General features: G+C 39.9%; 1 protein-coding gene and 1 long non-coding RNA gene across 2 annotated transcripts; one reads left to right on the top strand and one right to left on the bottom strand.

The window, feature by feature from the left end:
* Positions 1-261: 261 nt before the first annotated feature.
* Positions 262-1,387, bottom strand: LOC103997884 (protein OXIDATIVE STRESS 3 LIKE 4). The gene is made up of 2 exons (XM_009419215.3): positions 863-1,387; positions 262-730 (listed from the first exon to the last, which is right to left on the bottom strand). Exons 1-2 carry the CDS (start codon positions 1,150-1,152, stop codon positions 343-345), a joined length of 678 nt encoding a protein of 225 aa, XP_009417490.2. The 5' UTR covers positions 1,153-1,387; the 3' UTR covers positions 262-342.
* Positions 1,388-2,036: 649 nt separating this feature from the next.
* LOC135648283 (uncharacterized) lies at positions 2,037-13,906 on the top strand. The gene is made up of 2 exons (XR_010500885.1): positions 2,037-3,499; positions 9,609-13,906. It is a non-coding gene; the product is annotated as an uncharacterized LOC135648283 (long non-coding RNA).
* Positions 13,907-15,460: the final 1,554 nt, after the last annotated feature.

The raw sequence follows: 15,460 nt of genomic DNA, 5'->3' as shown, positions 1-15,460 counted from the left end.
CCATTTGGTCATTTTAGTTGGTATAGAATTGATCATATCATTACAAAATGCTAAACCCAACACGTTGTCATGACCACATAGGAGGACGAAGCATTGTTTGGGGTTGAGGATAAGAACACCACGACATGTCCATGGCATGTGCTCTCTTAGACCTTATCTTATCCTCCGCCTAATAATTAACCACACTTGCCTTATACAGAAGGCCACGATAAGATCCCCAAAGATTTGATGCTAATATTTATTTTCGGATGGGAGGAAAAATAAATCATGTAAAGCTATTTAATATATTAATCTCCATTAATAACATGTACCATTTCTTCGAGTTTGATTTACTACATACAGTTAGACATGTTGGAGATCAGAGAGGGAGAAGGATCTCGGAGACCTGAAAGCCTTGTTCCTCCTCATGCTGCTGCTGTTGCCATGGCGGGGAAAGGGACCCATGGAGGGAGGTGATCTTCCACCGTGTTTCTCCTTTTCTTCGTCTTCTTCCTCCTCTTCCTCCTCGTCTGCTTCCGCTACAGTGTGAGCTGGGGCCGAGAGTGGTGGCAATGGTGGGCAGACGAGGGAGCTGCAGGAGGCTCGCCTCATCTTGCTCATCATCAGGACCCTCCTGCGCTTGTTGAAGGGGTTTTCGGGCTTCACGATGTCGTTTGTGCTCGCGTTGACCACATCTGACAAGCTCGCGAAGGATTTGGACTTCCCCGAGAAGAAGTTGGATAACCCTCGCCTGCAGTAATTCGGAGCAAGATTTAGATCATGTTGAGAGACATCATATTTCACTCTGATCGAACTCGAAACATCCCTAAATCTGAGCAAGAACAGCTCGATCATGGATACAGAGAGAGAGAGAGAAGGATACTTTATGGGAAGTGAGTCTTCCAAGGAATCCAAGGACCCCAAAGCCCCATCTTTTCTCTTGCTCTCCACCTCTTCCTCGTCCTCCTCGCCGCCATGGTCTGAGCCGTTCCTGTCCGACGACAAAGTTGAGGCGGCGCCGATGGAGGAGCTGTCCGACGACGCCTCCGCCTCTTCTCTGCTACCCAAACGGAACCCATTACTCTTCCCCACCGCCTTTCCTTCCTCCTCCACTTTCTCCTGCTGCTCGCCGCGGTGGTACCGCAGCACGTTGGACAGCAAGAGGGAAGACATCCGCTCCTTCCTGTTCTTTCCTCCTCCTCCTCCTCTCTAGAGCCTTCTGTTGAGCCCCGGCGACGCTGTCGTCATCAATCGCCGGATCGGCGGCGAGGGAGCCAGACAGAAAGCAAGCTACTCCAAGATCCCAACTCAGCTGGGCGTTTCCTTGTGCTAAATCTTTGGTGGTTGGTGTCCCCAAGAGATGAAAAGAGAAGCGACAGAGAGAAGAGGAGAGAGCATATAAAGAAATGGAAGTAAGGACGCGGAAGATAAGGTGACCGGGCTTGACACGTTCAAACACGACTGCAAAACGTGCCTGCGTCCACGACAAAAGACACGACCGTCGACACCACACACAACAAATAGGGCATGCCACCTGAAACCCCACGGGAACACGAACCGGTCGGCTTCTTCTCCCTCTCTGATGCAGACGGGAGAATGTATACTGTCCGCGTACGTGACTCCGATGGTCAAAGAACATGAAATAATCGAGAGAAAGATGATCACGCTCGACAACTACGCTATTTGCCACTCTTCGCTTTCATGATCAGCATCCAATCACTGATCATCCCTTCCTACTGGTCTCCATTTGTCAACCGAGGCACACATTTCTGCAACCGAGGAAGAGTGAAACAGTTCACGTTGCTTGACAAAACGTGTTGTCCCAGACTTCTAGCTGCTGGCAGACAGATTGTCTGTCAAGCTGAAGTATTAACACTAACATGGAACCGTGTGGAAGAGGATCATGGATCGCTGCTGAGGGGATCGGTCTCGACTGCGGCGGCAGGCGGAGGAGGTGCATGCGGAGTCTCCTTCGTCATGGCCATACACTACGTGAGAAGTCGGTGGAGGAAGGCCCACCTGAGGGCCTGCAAGCACTGTACAAGATAAGTCGTTGCCAAGAAGAGGGAGAGAGATTGGTGGTGGAGAAGCGAAGACCGGTGGATGAGCACAAGTTCACGCGGGTAGGTGGGGGACATCAGAATCCCAGAAGAAGAAGAAGAAGGACAAGATAGCTTTCAGATGTAGCAGCTTCTCAGAAACTATACAGAGTCAGAGGTGATGAACGAGTCTGAAGTCGGCACATGATAAATTCTTTTTGGGAAAAATAAGGCATCGATGATAAGCATAAGAAAATAAATTCTTGACAATGAATGTCTCCAAATTCATACCGTGACAAAGAAGTCTCGGATAAGAATCTAAAAGCAGTAGTCAGGCGGCATCTATAGCTTCACAAGAGGTGTGTGTGAAGGTTGACATCTCATGGGGGAACAGATTGGTGTTGAAATATTTTATAGGTTTCACGGAGACTGCTTAGAAATTGATATTATAATTGAGATAAAGATGGTATCGGGTTTCGGATCGACGAGGATCCGTCATCAAGCATGAATTGCTGCGTAGAGATCACGCCCGCGGACTTGAAACCGCTCGTGAAATCCAGCGCGGGAATGGTAGCCCCAGGTTTCGGTTCCGTCGTAACGCCCCCACCCCCGTTTCTCCGCGGCGCCGTCTCACACAAAGAGAGAGGAGAGAACGGACGGGCGTGATGTGGTGATCTCGTGCATCGGACGGCCGCGACGGTGGCATCGGCGGGCACGGGCGGCGCAGTGGTGCCGCGGCGGCCATTAGCGTACCGCCTGTGATGGAGGAGGAAGAGAGGGGGTTTAGCTGCACGATCTGGGTCAGACGGTAGGGAAGAGGCGGCGGAAGAGAAGGAGGGAGGTGCTTAACTTGGGTAGGCGGAGCCCTTGATGGGCTTACGCCCGTACTTGCGCCACGAGTACCCATCGGATGGGATATAGATCATCTTCCAGCTTGTTTCTGGCGCGCGTATCGTATCACCCTCTTCAGGCGATCGGCTTTGTGAAGTCCAGGGTCAGGCTCCGCGCAGGCGGCTTGGACGGGGCGAGGCCCATGGGCTGCGGCGCCGGCCTCGACGTAGAGGCCGGGTCTGGACCGCGGTGGAATCGGGCGTGGCCGGTGCGGTGGAACATGGGGGTGATCTTCTTGAACTTGGAGACGGTGAGCTCGGTGATGTCGCGGCAGTCGAGCTGCGGCGAGACGAGTCGCTCCAAGGAGCGGAACTCCGCCATCGCCGCCTCCCTCTGGAACGCCATCTGCTCGTCCATCTTCGTGCCCTCACCAGATCAACGGCCATTATCGCACTTAGTTTCCAAGAACCAAAAGCTCAAAGCCCGGAAGAAATGGAGAGTGGTGGGCGAAGCGGGACTAGGAATGCAAATCGAACCGCAACTTTTCCATCAGACGGTAGTGATTACATCTCATCCCTCGTGATGGTATCGCCCAGATACGTGCGCGCCTTCTGCCACCAAGTCGTGCAGCCGGACCTCTTAGTCAAAAGGTAGGTTTCTGATCCCTCGCCTTATCTTATTTAAATACCAATATTTAAGTTTCCGAATCACGAGGCATTAATTAATCTCATCCCTCTCATATACTGTTCTTGGATTAAATTTATCAAGAAAACACAAACGGTGGGAGTAGATATCTCTAGATGGATCAGTATCCACTGGAATTAAGACTTTTTCCTTTGATTAACACAATGATTTTGACCAGGATAGGACTATTGCAAGGGGGGATTGGGTAGATTCGTGTGTATGGAAATGAAATTGATGAGTAGTTACGATTAAGGTTTGTCGTGTTGTTATATATCACCCGATATATATTGGTGTGACAGGAGATTGGTATGCGAACCATCAAATGCCGAGTGGTATATGTTAAATGAACCTGTATGGCCTGATATGAGATATCCATTTGTAATATCTCGATTAATCCCACATCGAAAATTGATAAGATTAAGATTGACTTATAAGAGTCAGATGACATACTATTATTAATCTTAGCTTATGTATTTTGACTTGACATTTAATATGTGGAGCTACCACTAGGTTATGCCTCACAGGCACCATCCTAGGGTTTGACGAGTACGTCGAGTCCTGAGCGGGCGAAATTATGACACCTCGATTTATAAGGCCAATTAACATATCATGTTTGACCAATACTAACAGTCATATCGAAAGGGTTTTTAAATCTTTCCTTCCCCTCTTTCACTCTTTCAAACTCTCCTACTCTCTTAATCTCTTTCTAACTCCCTTCTTTCTCTTTTTCTCATATTTGTACTCTCTTAAAACTTAACAAAGCTACGATTTATGATTCGGATCAAGCTTGGAAGACTAGTTAGGGAGGATTAATACCTAAGTTAGAGGAAGAATTCTCTAATCAAAGGTATATATTATTTTCTTTTTTGATGATTTATGAGATTAAGTCTATTCTATTCTCAATGTCTAATAGGATGTTTGAGGTCTTTATGATAGTATAATTATGTTAATTAGGGAGTAATTAAGATCTTCAATATTATGATTAATGTGTCTAATGTTGATTTTTTACACTCAATGGATCAAATCTTTGTATTGGCGATTTACATGTTTATAATGGTATAATAGGTTTAATTAGGTTTTAATTAAATTTTTTAATGTTATAACTAATGATTTTAATGATGATTTAATTAAAATTTAATACATATTGCATCAATTCAATATCTTTAACACAAATTAGGGTGTTTGATATATTTATAAGGTGAAAGAGGATTAATCAAGGATTAATTAATTATATTAATGTTGTGATTAGTGTATTTAATATTTATTTAATTAAAATTTGACTCATATTAGGTCAATTAAATATCTTTAATGCTTATTAGAATATTTAACATGTTTATAATGATAAAAAAAATAATTAGGGAATAATTGGCTATGTTAATGATATGATTAGTGAATTTAATGATGATTTCATCACTAAAACATCAATACATATACGAAAAAATAATGAGGCATTGATGACCTAACTCACAATGGAAGCATGGTGGTGGCAGTAGATCTGTGCCATAGGGATTCCATAGGTCAACCAGGATGAGGCAACCTCCTCACTTGAGTCGAATTCGTAGCATGAGATAAGGTGGAATCCATTGTTTTATTAGAGGACTTGGTAAGAGATCAATACCATATATTATTGATATTGATCTGTAGGCCTATTCTCTATAAACAACGAAGCAGACACTGAATGATGATGTATATACAAAAAAAAAAAAAGCGAGATACTGAGAAGGCAATAGCTAAATGGTTCAACTTCTATAGGATTTTGACAAACATAACCCAAAGTCAATATTATCAAAGTAGAGTCTCCTTCATCCAAAAGGCTGGTATGGAGATCCAACCAACAACACCGAAGGAGATCCACAGCATGTATTTAGATAAGAAGGTAATAAAAATAAATTATTGGATTAAATCCTTCAAGAGATAGTAGGATAAATATGGGGTGACATTAATATGTGACAGTTGGACAAGATCAACAAAAATGAGTATCATGAATTTTTTTATATATTGCAATAGACATGTGGTGGTTTTTCATAAGCTAGTCAATGCTTCTGATAAGATTCAAAATGCAAACTATATTAAAAACATAATATAGACATTGATATATGATAATTGGACAAGATCAACAAAAATAAGTATCATGAATTTTTTTATGTATTGCAATGGACATGTGGTTTTTCATAAGTCAGTCAATGCTTCAAATAAGATTCAAAATGCAAACTACATTAAAAACATAATGGACACCATAGTAGAGGAGATTAGATCACAATACATTGTCCAGATAGTCACCGACAATAGAGCCAATTTAAAGAAGGTTAGTTTACAATTGATGGAAAAAAGGAAAATATTGTTTTGGATTCTCTGTGCAGCTCATTGCATAAATATAAGAGGCAGGTCTCAAGGCAATGATTACCTCGAAGAAATGGTCCGATTTTAGGTATTCGAGATCAAACGATAGAAAAAAAAAGTAAAAAAGACTTTTCTTTCTTTTAGATTTTGGGATGCCATGGATGAAATTATAACAAGAGTATAATCACTTTATGTTGTTCTTCATAAGGTCGATATGGACAAGCGTCACCAAATGCCTTATTTTAGACATATGTTGATTACAACAAAAGATGAGGTCAAGAAAACATTCACAAATGATTTTCAGATCGAACAATATTTACAGATCGTCGATCGTAGGACCAAAGTTCATATGAACTAAGACATCCATAATGCAAGTAAATTCATATTCAATGTAATTTAATTCATAAAATTTTAATATTAAAAAAATTCTTACTAATGAAATTATTTTTCTTGAAGCGTATTATCTAAATTCTGTCATTCAATTTCGATATAGTCTTAGAATGTGATCAGATTTATTATCGACATTAAGAAATTTATATATTGACTCTTGTCAAACACTATCGATGTAATCGATGCTATTATGGAGGGTCGATTATTCTAAGAAACAATCGGTTCATTATCTGACGATATAGTTGTATCGTATCATTACAATATGGATCACGGTAAAAGAAAATTACACACATGTTGATTATAAATTATATTCGATATTAATTATTTTTTATGCTAATAAAATCCTATTTATATCTTTTTGCAGTCGAGTGGTGGTTACAATTTGGAGGAGACGCACTAAATTTAAGGAAGGTTATTGTCCGTGTACTTTCATAGACAACGACAAGTGTTTGCGAACGTAATTAGTCAACACTCACATTGATTCATACGAATATCCGTAACAGACTATCGTATAGAAGGTTGAAGAAACTGATATATGTCTACTACAACAAGCGGCTAAGGTTGCGATGTGTCGAGTTGGACAAGGAACCAGAAATTGATCTCATCGACCTCCAATACTACAATGAAAATTTATAATCGATGTTAGAGTGAGTCGAAGCAGTAGAGAACCAAGAGGATCCTTTGCTTGAGGAAGTGGGAGATCTTCCACGTCCTACACCCGACCGTCACAGTTATTCGCCTAGCATGCAAAGACAAAGGCAAAGGGGAAGACAGTAACATCAATCGCATTGTCGGAAAGAATCAAGTCGGACGATGAGACACCTTCTTAATCGCATTCAGCAACCCACTCGGTCCAGAGATAACAATGATGTAGACAATAATGTCTCAATCGACAATGGCGGCAACATTGGGGAGTCAATGGTCTTGTCTATATAGTTTGACGGTGGTGTATGGACCGAAAAGTAGTATTTTAAGCATGCCACCCAAGATTTAGATTATTGAGCTCGACGAGGTACTGGTCAAGTTTATACATAGAAGGAGAAAACGAAGATAGTGCATGATTTAGAACAAATGCAATAGAGCCTACACGACATAGATACAGAGCGAAGCTCATCGTATTCGTAATCTTTGTATTAGGGAGAATCTTACGACCAATAGCAGTATGGTGATAGTTGGTCATTTTTCTCCTAGTAGTATAGTGATCAATCTTTTGATATAAAGTAGCATATTAGTGGCGAAAGTAGTTCCAACATTCTCCAACCTCCGCACCAATACGTGCTACAATCGTACTTATCGCAAGAGTCGTCTCGGACACGTGCAGTTCATGATGATCAAACTACGACCATCACCACATTGATGCACTAATGATATACGGTGTATTAGTATACTATATTATGGGATTAATTTTAGGATTGGGTCCAATAAACATATTAAATTGATATAAATACGTAGGATCGAGGATCTTGATCCATTGCCCATTTGAGTCTCATCATTTTTTTGGTAGTAGAAACAGGTGTATCCATTGATGGATTACTTGATTAATTTGAATCTTAAAGTTTAGTTGTTTAACTCATAATCTAATAATTTAAATCATTTCTTTACAGATAATTCAATATCAATGGAAGGATAGTCTAGAACATACCACAAAGTTGTTCCTCGAAGCCCGAAAAGATATATGCCACTATTATTTCATAAATTAGATTATTTTTGCTAAATTTATACTAAATTTATATTTATTTCTAACTTAAAACTTATAATCTAATTTCTTTTCTATCTTTTAGGATTTTTTGGAGTTAATTTTTATCATTTTCCTATGTCGTTGATAAGCCCCGCTATGGCGACACATGGTACATCGGTATGGGGTGGTACGTACTATACGATCGACTAACCGGTACATCGACTCGAATTGGTAAGGTGAACCCTAGTTGGGACCGGGTTGGCTTGTTATAGGGAACCATTAACCTACGATAAGTGTGGTCGATAGACTTGGACACAAGCACCTCAAAATATAACTAAAAATTATTATCATATTTGTATCATACTTTTTAGTTAACATTATCACACTTGCACCTTAAACATTAGTTTATTTTGATGATGGTGTACCAAACTCATCTATCAAAGATCGAGGTTCACAATCTCATAATATATATAGTTTTAGTGGTATACTACTTATTGCCATATGAGGGTCCGAAATCTCGTCTGATATATTTTTTGAATGTGTTAGCTAGATTAACTACATTAATTGGACTTTTTTAGATCATTGTAAGGTGTTAGACTTAAATCCCGCTTTCATCTCTTACCCTTGGAAAAAAAAAAAACATTATCAAACTTGATTATGAATCTTAATTCTATCTGTAATAATATAGAAATCGATTATTGGGTCCAATGTGGGACTTAAATCGAAAATTACAGGATTCAAATCCATATTTAGATCATGTAGATTGCCAATGTTAGTTATATTTAGTTTGAATCCAACCTGTTTACTTACCTAGATGTATTCTAGTGCTCCTTGCTAATATTGCTAGTTTTCATAAACTCTCTCTCTATTATAAGAAATGCACAATCTCTCAAGTCTTAGTGTTTCGTTCATTCATTCATTCATCAATTTCTCATGGGATATTTTTGCAGTGTGCATCTCTTATTAAATCAGGTAGTTGGGATCCATGTCCATGTATAATTGTGGTAGGAGAATAGGATGAAGGAATGAATAAGATCTGAGAATTGGAAATCCTGATATTTTATCAATTGTCAAACATGTCACTGGGTATATGGAATTAAAAATATTTGGTTAGATGTTTAAGAAGAGCAAGTCCATATTTTCTTCCTCTGGCACAATGACTTTGTTGATTTGTCTCTTTTTTCAAGTGTGATTTTCCTTATTAACCCCATATTAACAAATTAAGAATATCACTTGTATGGTGTCAATGTCACCTGCGAAAATATAAATATATATTGGAAAAAAAAAACTTCCCTTCATTTTTATCCTTTGGAAATCTATTATATGTTTGTGTTTAATGGGTACACAGTGGGCCTGAATAACTGTAATGGGATGCATGAGATCCCTAAAGGGCTAAGATGTTATGAGGAGATTCCAATCCTCGTAGGGTTTAGATTTCCCCAGCCACTCAGCCTATTAGAAATATGGCTTAATTGGATTGTGACCTACATAAGAGCATAGCCATATATATTAAAAGATAACAATTTTCCTTTTCATCTTAAATTAGAATACATGCATCTAGTCATTTACAAATTACATGACTTGAAAAACTCTTAAAATTGTGTTATTTATGGACTTTTGTGCAAGGCTTAAAATTAAAAGAACTGTTCTTGTTTGTTCTTTGATAGGAATGGATTATATGCTTTAAATGGAGGAGGGATTTGGAATCCAATGCTTGATTGGGAGGATCGGAGGAGGTAAGAAGGTTATATTAGCACCACTGATCCATTTTCTTTGAGAAATAAAGACATTGGAATCCTACTCAACGCATGTTTGTCCCCCTGCATGTCAATATGATTAATTGACATGCTTGGCACACAATGCTTGACAACTCACCGTTTCACCATAAAAATCATATGAGCACCCAAGTCCTAAATGTGTGTTTTTTTCCTCTAATTAATGACATGCCATTGCATCTGGACCAGAATAAAATAGTCAATCAGATCCTGGAATATTACTACTTCGTTTGGTTCTTCATCTTGTTGAACATACAAACAGCTTAAACCATACTAATAATTTGAATAGCAAAGCATTGTAGATCTTGTTTTATACACTTAGGTTTTGCTGATGACTTTAAGAACTTATTTGGCATTTATCAACTACAGCTTATCTGTTAGGGTAAAAACAGTCCTACTACTGGAAGTGATATTAGTTCTTTGTCTGACTGAAACTTCAGTTGCTGGACACTGTCTTAGTCCAGAAAAGAATCATCGTATGCAGCTATGCAGAAAGCATTTTGATGTTCACTAGATGAGAATAGCTAGCCTAAGAATTATTTCAATGTCAGTAAGGAAGAGGCCAACAGTCTCAGATCAGTGTATTGAGAGTGAAACTACATCAGTGATCTGAGTTTGTAAATGCCCATCAAGCTATGAACACCATGGCAGCATTGGAAAGCATCCAATGCTCATGAGAATTTCCTTACAATATGGATCGGGTGCATGGGTAGCATTCTCTCCTTATCATTTCTTATTCAGAACTACTTTTAGCACTTGCACATGAGAAAGCCTAAGGACAAAGCAATAGATTTAGATCTCATTGGGATCTGAAAACCTTCTAAATTACCCAATCTTCCAAATAAACATGTTGCACATCATAGGCCCATCAAACTTCTCTAGTTTCTTGGTGTCATGCACCTTTGTTGCTTTAATGTTTCAGAGTGACTCAGTAGGTAAGAACATCTAGGAGCTCTGTCATTAATGAAAAGGACCCTAAAACCTTTTGGCATATAAGCTTCGACACTGAAGATAGATCTCATAACAAGTGTGAGCTATGATTCATCATCAAGGAACATCTTTTGTGTATTTTTGGATGACTTGGCCCACATGTTCTTATGTTCTTGTCCTGACGAAATCAATACAAATTCAAATAAACGAGCAGCAGAATTTCAATTCCTCTCAATAAAAAATGTTAGATACTTAAATTTTATGAATAAGAGGCAAGTGTTGCAAACAATAATAACTCTTCATATTTTTTATGTCGAGCATTAAGTATTCAAACAGAAAATCAATTCATCTATTTTAAGAACCAAAAGGACAATCATTACAAATATAACACCCATGTTTCTCACCTTACTGAGAAGCTAATAAGCAAATTGATCATCTTTTTCATGTATCTATATCTGCTTGGTATTTAGTTGCCTACTTAGTGACTACATTTGATATTTAGTTTGAAAGAGATGGTTTCCTTTTTCATCTTGCTTCTCAAACCCTCAGTGTTCTTCATGCACCACTATCTCTCTCTGTGGTAATATATTTTGTTATATGAAAATCTTACATGTCTCCTGTTATTTTTCTCTGTAGATTGCATGAATCCTTTAATTCTCTTGTTTCCTATATACATAAAAAAACTCTCTTCCATATAGGCTTATCTAGATTCCTCAATCTATATGTTCTACTAGAGAATTGCATTTGTCCTCAGGGTCTAGAATTGCACATCTTACTACATAGGTTAGAGCTTAGACACACTAGAGCTACTTGAAGTGTTATACTTGGTGATTAGAAAAAGTGGTTACAATCCATAAAGTTTGCTGTGTAAAAACACCTCAAAACAACAGCATGCACACTTAAACTGATCCCTAGAGGTTAAACTCTAGGTATAGAAGCTGTACTTGGTTAGCAGAATCATCAACAACCTCTTCTTGTTGAAAGCTGAGTTATCAAAAACTCAACACTATATCTGCCATTGGTAACCTGAATCTGTACACTGTCACAGCTTTGAAGGCTGAGACATAATATACAAAGAGTACCTGGGAATAAATGTCCATAGTGGCTTGGGAAAGGGATAGGGGATAGGGATCTGTGACTCCAATTGTTAAGTGTGCAGCTGAAGGAAGTTGCTTGTGAGTGGTGGGTACTCTCCATTCTTTACTCCATTCCATGTGCCTGTTGACGGCCAGAACACGCAAGGAGGATTCATTCACTACTCTGCACCTTTGGTTTGCTCTCTGAAGACCCTCTCACCTGTCCCCATATATAGAATACAAAGGAAGCCACCTTCTTTCTTATAATTTACTGTAGTCTTTTCTTGAGAGAGAGAGAGAGAGAGAGAGGTGGGACAGAATCTGAGATGGATTAAAGAATATGCTGAGGTCTTTTCTTTTGAGGGGGTAGAGAGAAAGAGAGGTGAGGTCAAAAACTGAGAAATAGAGTACAAAGAGACTTTTCCTTATGGTTATTTCGATGGTCTTTTTCTCTTAGGTGTGGAGACACGGAGAGAGAGAGAGAGAGAGAGAGAGAGGTGGGTGGACATGGCCTGAGTTGCTTTCCTCAACACACCTCTCATACCGTGAGATATCCTCGAGTTGTTGGTTTCGTTTGGTGAGAGCTTTTCACATGGCAATGAAGTGAAAGAAACTCCAAAAGATCTGCTTTGCCTCTTTCTTGTCCAGCACAGATTTGAACAACCCTCGACACCACCACAAGGCTGCTCTCAGGAACTTGCAGCGTGCTCCAATCATTCCTGTGCTCGCATCGACCCCTCCTTTTTACTCAAATGGCTTTGGCTGTCTCCAGCTCTTTGCCCATCTTTTTTTCTTTGTCTCGAACACACAAGCCATGCCTCAGTTCTCTCAGATTCCAATTAACAGCTAACAATATAGACTGCTGGTTAGCAAGTACACGGGCAAACTGTTCGTGGCTGGTTCTACCAAACTTGATGATGAGCTTCCGTGGATTTCCCCATGTCTCCATTGTAGCACAGCTTTTTAGTTACATGAATGCCCAAGCAAGAATGAGGCATGCTTGGAAGGTTGGATGAACGAGTTGGTCCAGCTACTGCCTGACTTGTTCCACCTCATCATTCCGCAAATTAGGCCACGAACATGCCACCGGTCTATCATATTTCATCATCGCATCGGATGCTTTGATAGCGTCATGGTGGTCGGGATCGGTCCACTCTCGTCATCACATGGCTTCCACGTGATGAACATGGCATCAAACCTTTTGATTCGGTAAAGAAAAGGGTGTCGGTTAGTCTGACGCAAGGAAGCTCAAACCCCAGCGAGCCACCAAACGCCACGTGGGTGGAGCAGCTTTTGCCTGCCGGGCGATGTGGAACGCGGAGCCGTTGAAACGTTCCACCGGGGGGGAGTGGCACTCGTGTGGTTTTGCTTAAATTGAAGGGCCTTTAGGTTGTTCGGCACCATTAAATCCTTCAGGGCCGCTCTAAATCGTCATTACTATATCGAATCGCTTCGTGTAATTGAATGCTGCAATTAGTGCACTTGAATGCATCTTCCCCATGTCGAATGACGGATGTGCCCTTGCGTTTCTTATTCGCACGCAATCGGATGCCTCTCTACCCCTTCGCCTTCTTCTTCTGTGACTATATAACTCTTCGGCCTTCCCTCTCCCTCCAAATTTGTTCCTCTTCTTCTTCTTCTTCTTCTTCACCTCCGCCCTTTCCCAAGCTACCCGTCTGTCTCTCTCGCGGTCTCTGTAACATCTTCGTCTTCAGTGCCCATGGGCGCCGAGGTGGTCGTAATGGGTGAATTGCCTCTGGTTCCACCCATCAAGACAGCGCCGATCCGGGACAAGCCGGCCGAAGGCCGCCGCCGCCCCGAGGTCACCAGCACCGACGACGATGATTGTGTCACGCCCAAGTCGGAGGAGCACGTTCTTAAGCCCCTCCTCGTGTGCCCGCCGGCTCCGAAGAAGCCGAAGCCGGCAAGGAGAGCGCCGGTGGCTCCCTCGAGGGAATTCTGCGCCGTGCCTCGCGATCTTACCTCGGTCTTCCTTTCTCTCCCTCCCAAGAAGAGAATTCGTGTAGTTTGATCTGTTGCTTCTTCATGGCCTCCTGTAATTTCTTGCCTTCTTTTCCCATCTTCTCCATGCATGGGTTAGAATAGGTTGATGTATTCATGTAACAGAGGAAATTGTCCTCCACATCTTTCTGCATACATAAATACTAAACAGTGTTCTTCTCATGGATTCTTGTTTCCAATTGGTTTATAGCCTATCATTGTCTGTGTTGTGACAATTTTGTGAGTTGAGTCATTAGGATTGTAAGATCTGTGTCATGGCTTTGCAATCTCTCCTTCGTGAAATTAAAACCTATGAATTATTGCTCATGGGATTTTCACCTCGTTAATGATTGTACGAACATGTTGACATGAGTTCTACAAGTTGAAGATTGAGTTCTACAAGGAGGAAGAGATTCCTCAATGTTGTGGATGGAACTTATTCTGGTGTCAAATGAAGGGGGGAAGATGTCCAGGAATCTGAAATATGTTCCTCATTCTCTGTAGTGTTGCTTCTGAAGATTACTTTACATGGGTCAATGATTCCACAAGCTGCTGTTGTTTCCTTGCACTGTTTGCCATATCTACTCCGCAATGTTTCTCCAGATGATTACTGCACAGGGATCGATCAACGATGGCAGGCATCAGCCCCAGGAGGCAGAGTGGGTGCAAACGAGACCCAAGCCAGTGTATGTGATAGAGTGTTAATATAATGGCTTGGAGAGGACGATGATCACATGGTTAGATCAAATTGGATAGACCAATATATATATATATATATATATATATATATATATATATATATATATATATATATATATATATATATATATATATATATATATATATATATATGATTAATTATTTAAGATGAAGATATTATTCAGAGTTAGAATAGAATGATTAAAATGATGACACTACATACATGATTATTCAGAGTTAGAATAGAATGACACTACATAAATGATGACACTACATACACTAAATATATAAAAAATTAATATATATATATATATATATATATTTATGTTGAGTTGGATATGTGAATTTATTAGAAAGGATGAAAAAATATATTTTTTTATTTATAATCAACTAAATATCGTATTTATGGAGGATAAGATGAAGACAAAATTGATAATATGAACATGATACATTAGCCAGAAGGAAAAAAAAAAAATTTATTCGTGAATAATTAAGTATCGTTTTGGTATGGGATAAAATGAGAGAAAATCATTTAAGATTGTATGAACATATATTGTCACGGACTTAGTTGGTTTTGTCTAAGTCGTATTATACGTTTACGTCGATAATACAAATTCATAAATTTCGTAAGTTCTGAATGATTCACGATAAACAGTTCAAGGTGATCTACCATCCACGTGATACTACTACCAAAGACAATGAATAAGTTTTAAATATGATAGCATCCACCATGTGTACAACCTATGCCACATACATGCATTCCAGTTTTAAATATGATACTTTTGAATACTGTTCTAGATTACAGTCTTGCCCAGAGAGACTAACCATTTTGTTGATGTTATTGTTTGACCACATATATATCGATTAAAAGCTGGAATGCATGTATGTGGCATAGGCTGTACACATGGTGGATGCTCTCATCTCACTGATACATATCTTGGATACCAAGCAAGCTCTCCGTCTCAGCTCTTAGTTAGTTCATCACAATCGATGATAGAACATTAGCTAACCTTCCTACCACAGATTACCAATGCATGA

The sequence above is a fragment of the Musa acuminata genome, chromosome BXJ3-9, assembly GCF_036884655.1.
Source record: "Musa acuminata AAA Group cultivar baxijiao chromosome BXJ3-9, Cavendish_Baxijiao_AAA, whole genome shotgun sequence".
Taxonomy (NCBI): domain Eukaryota; kingdom Viridiplantae; phylum Streptophyta; class Magnoliopsida; order Zingiberales; family Musaceae; genus Musa; species Musa acuminata.
This window is presented reverse-complemented; position numbering and strand designations above follow the sequence as displayed.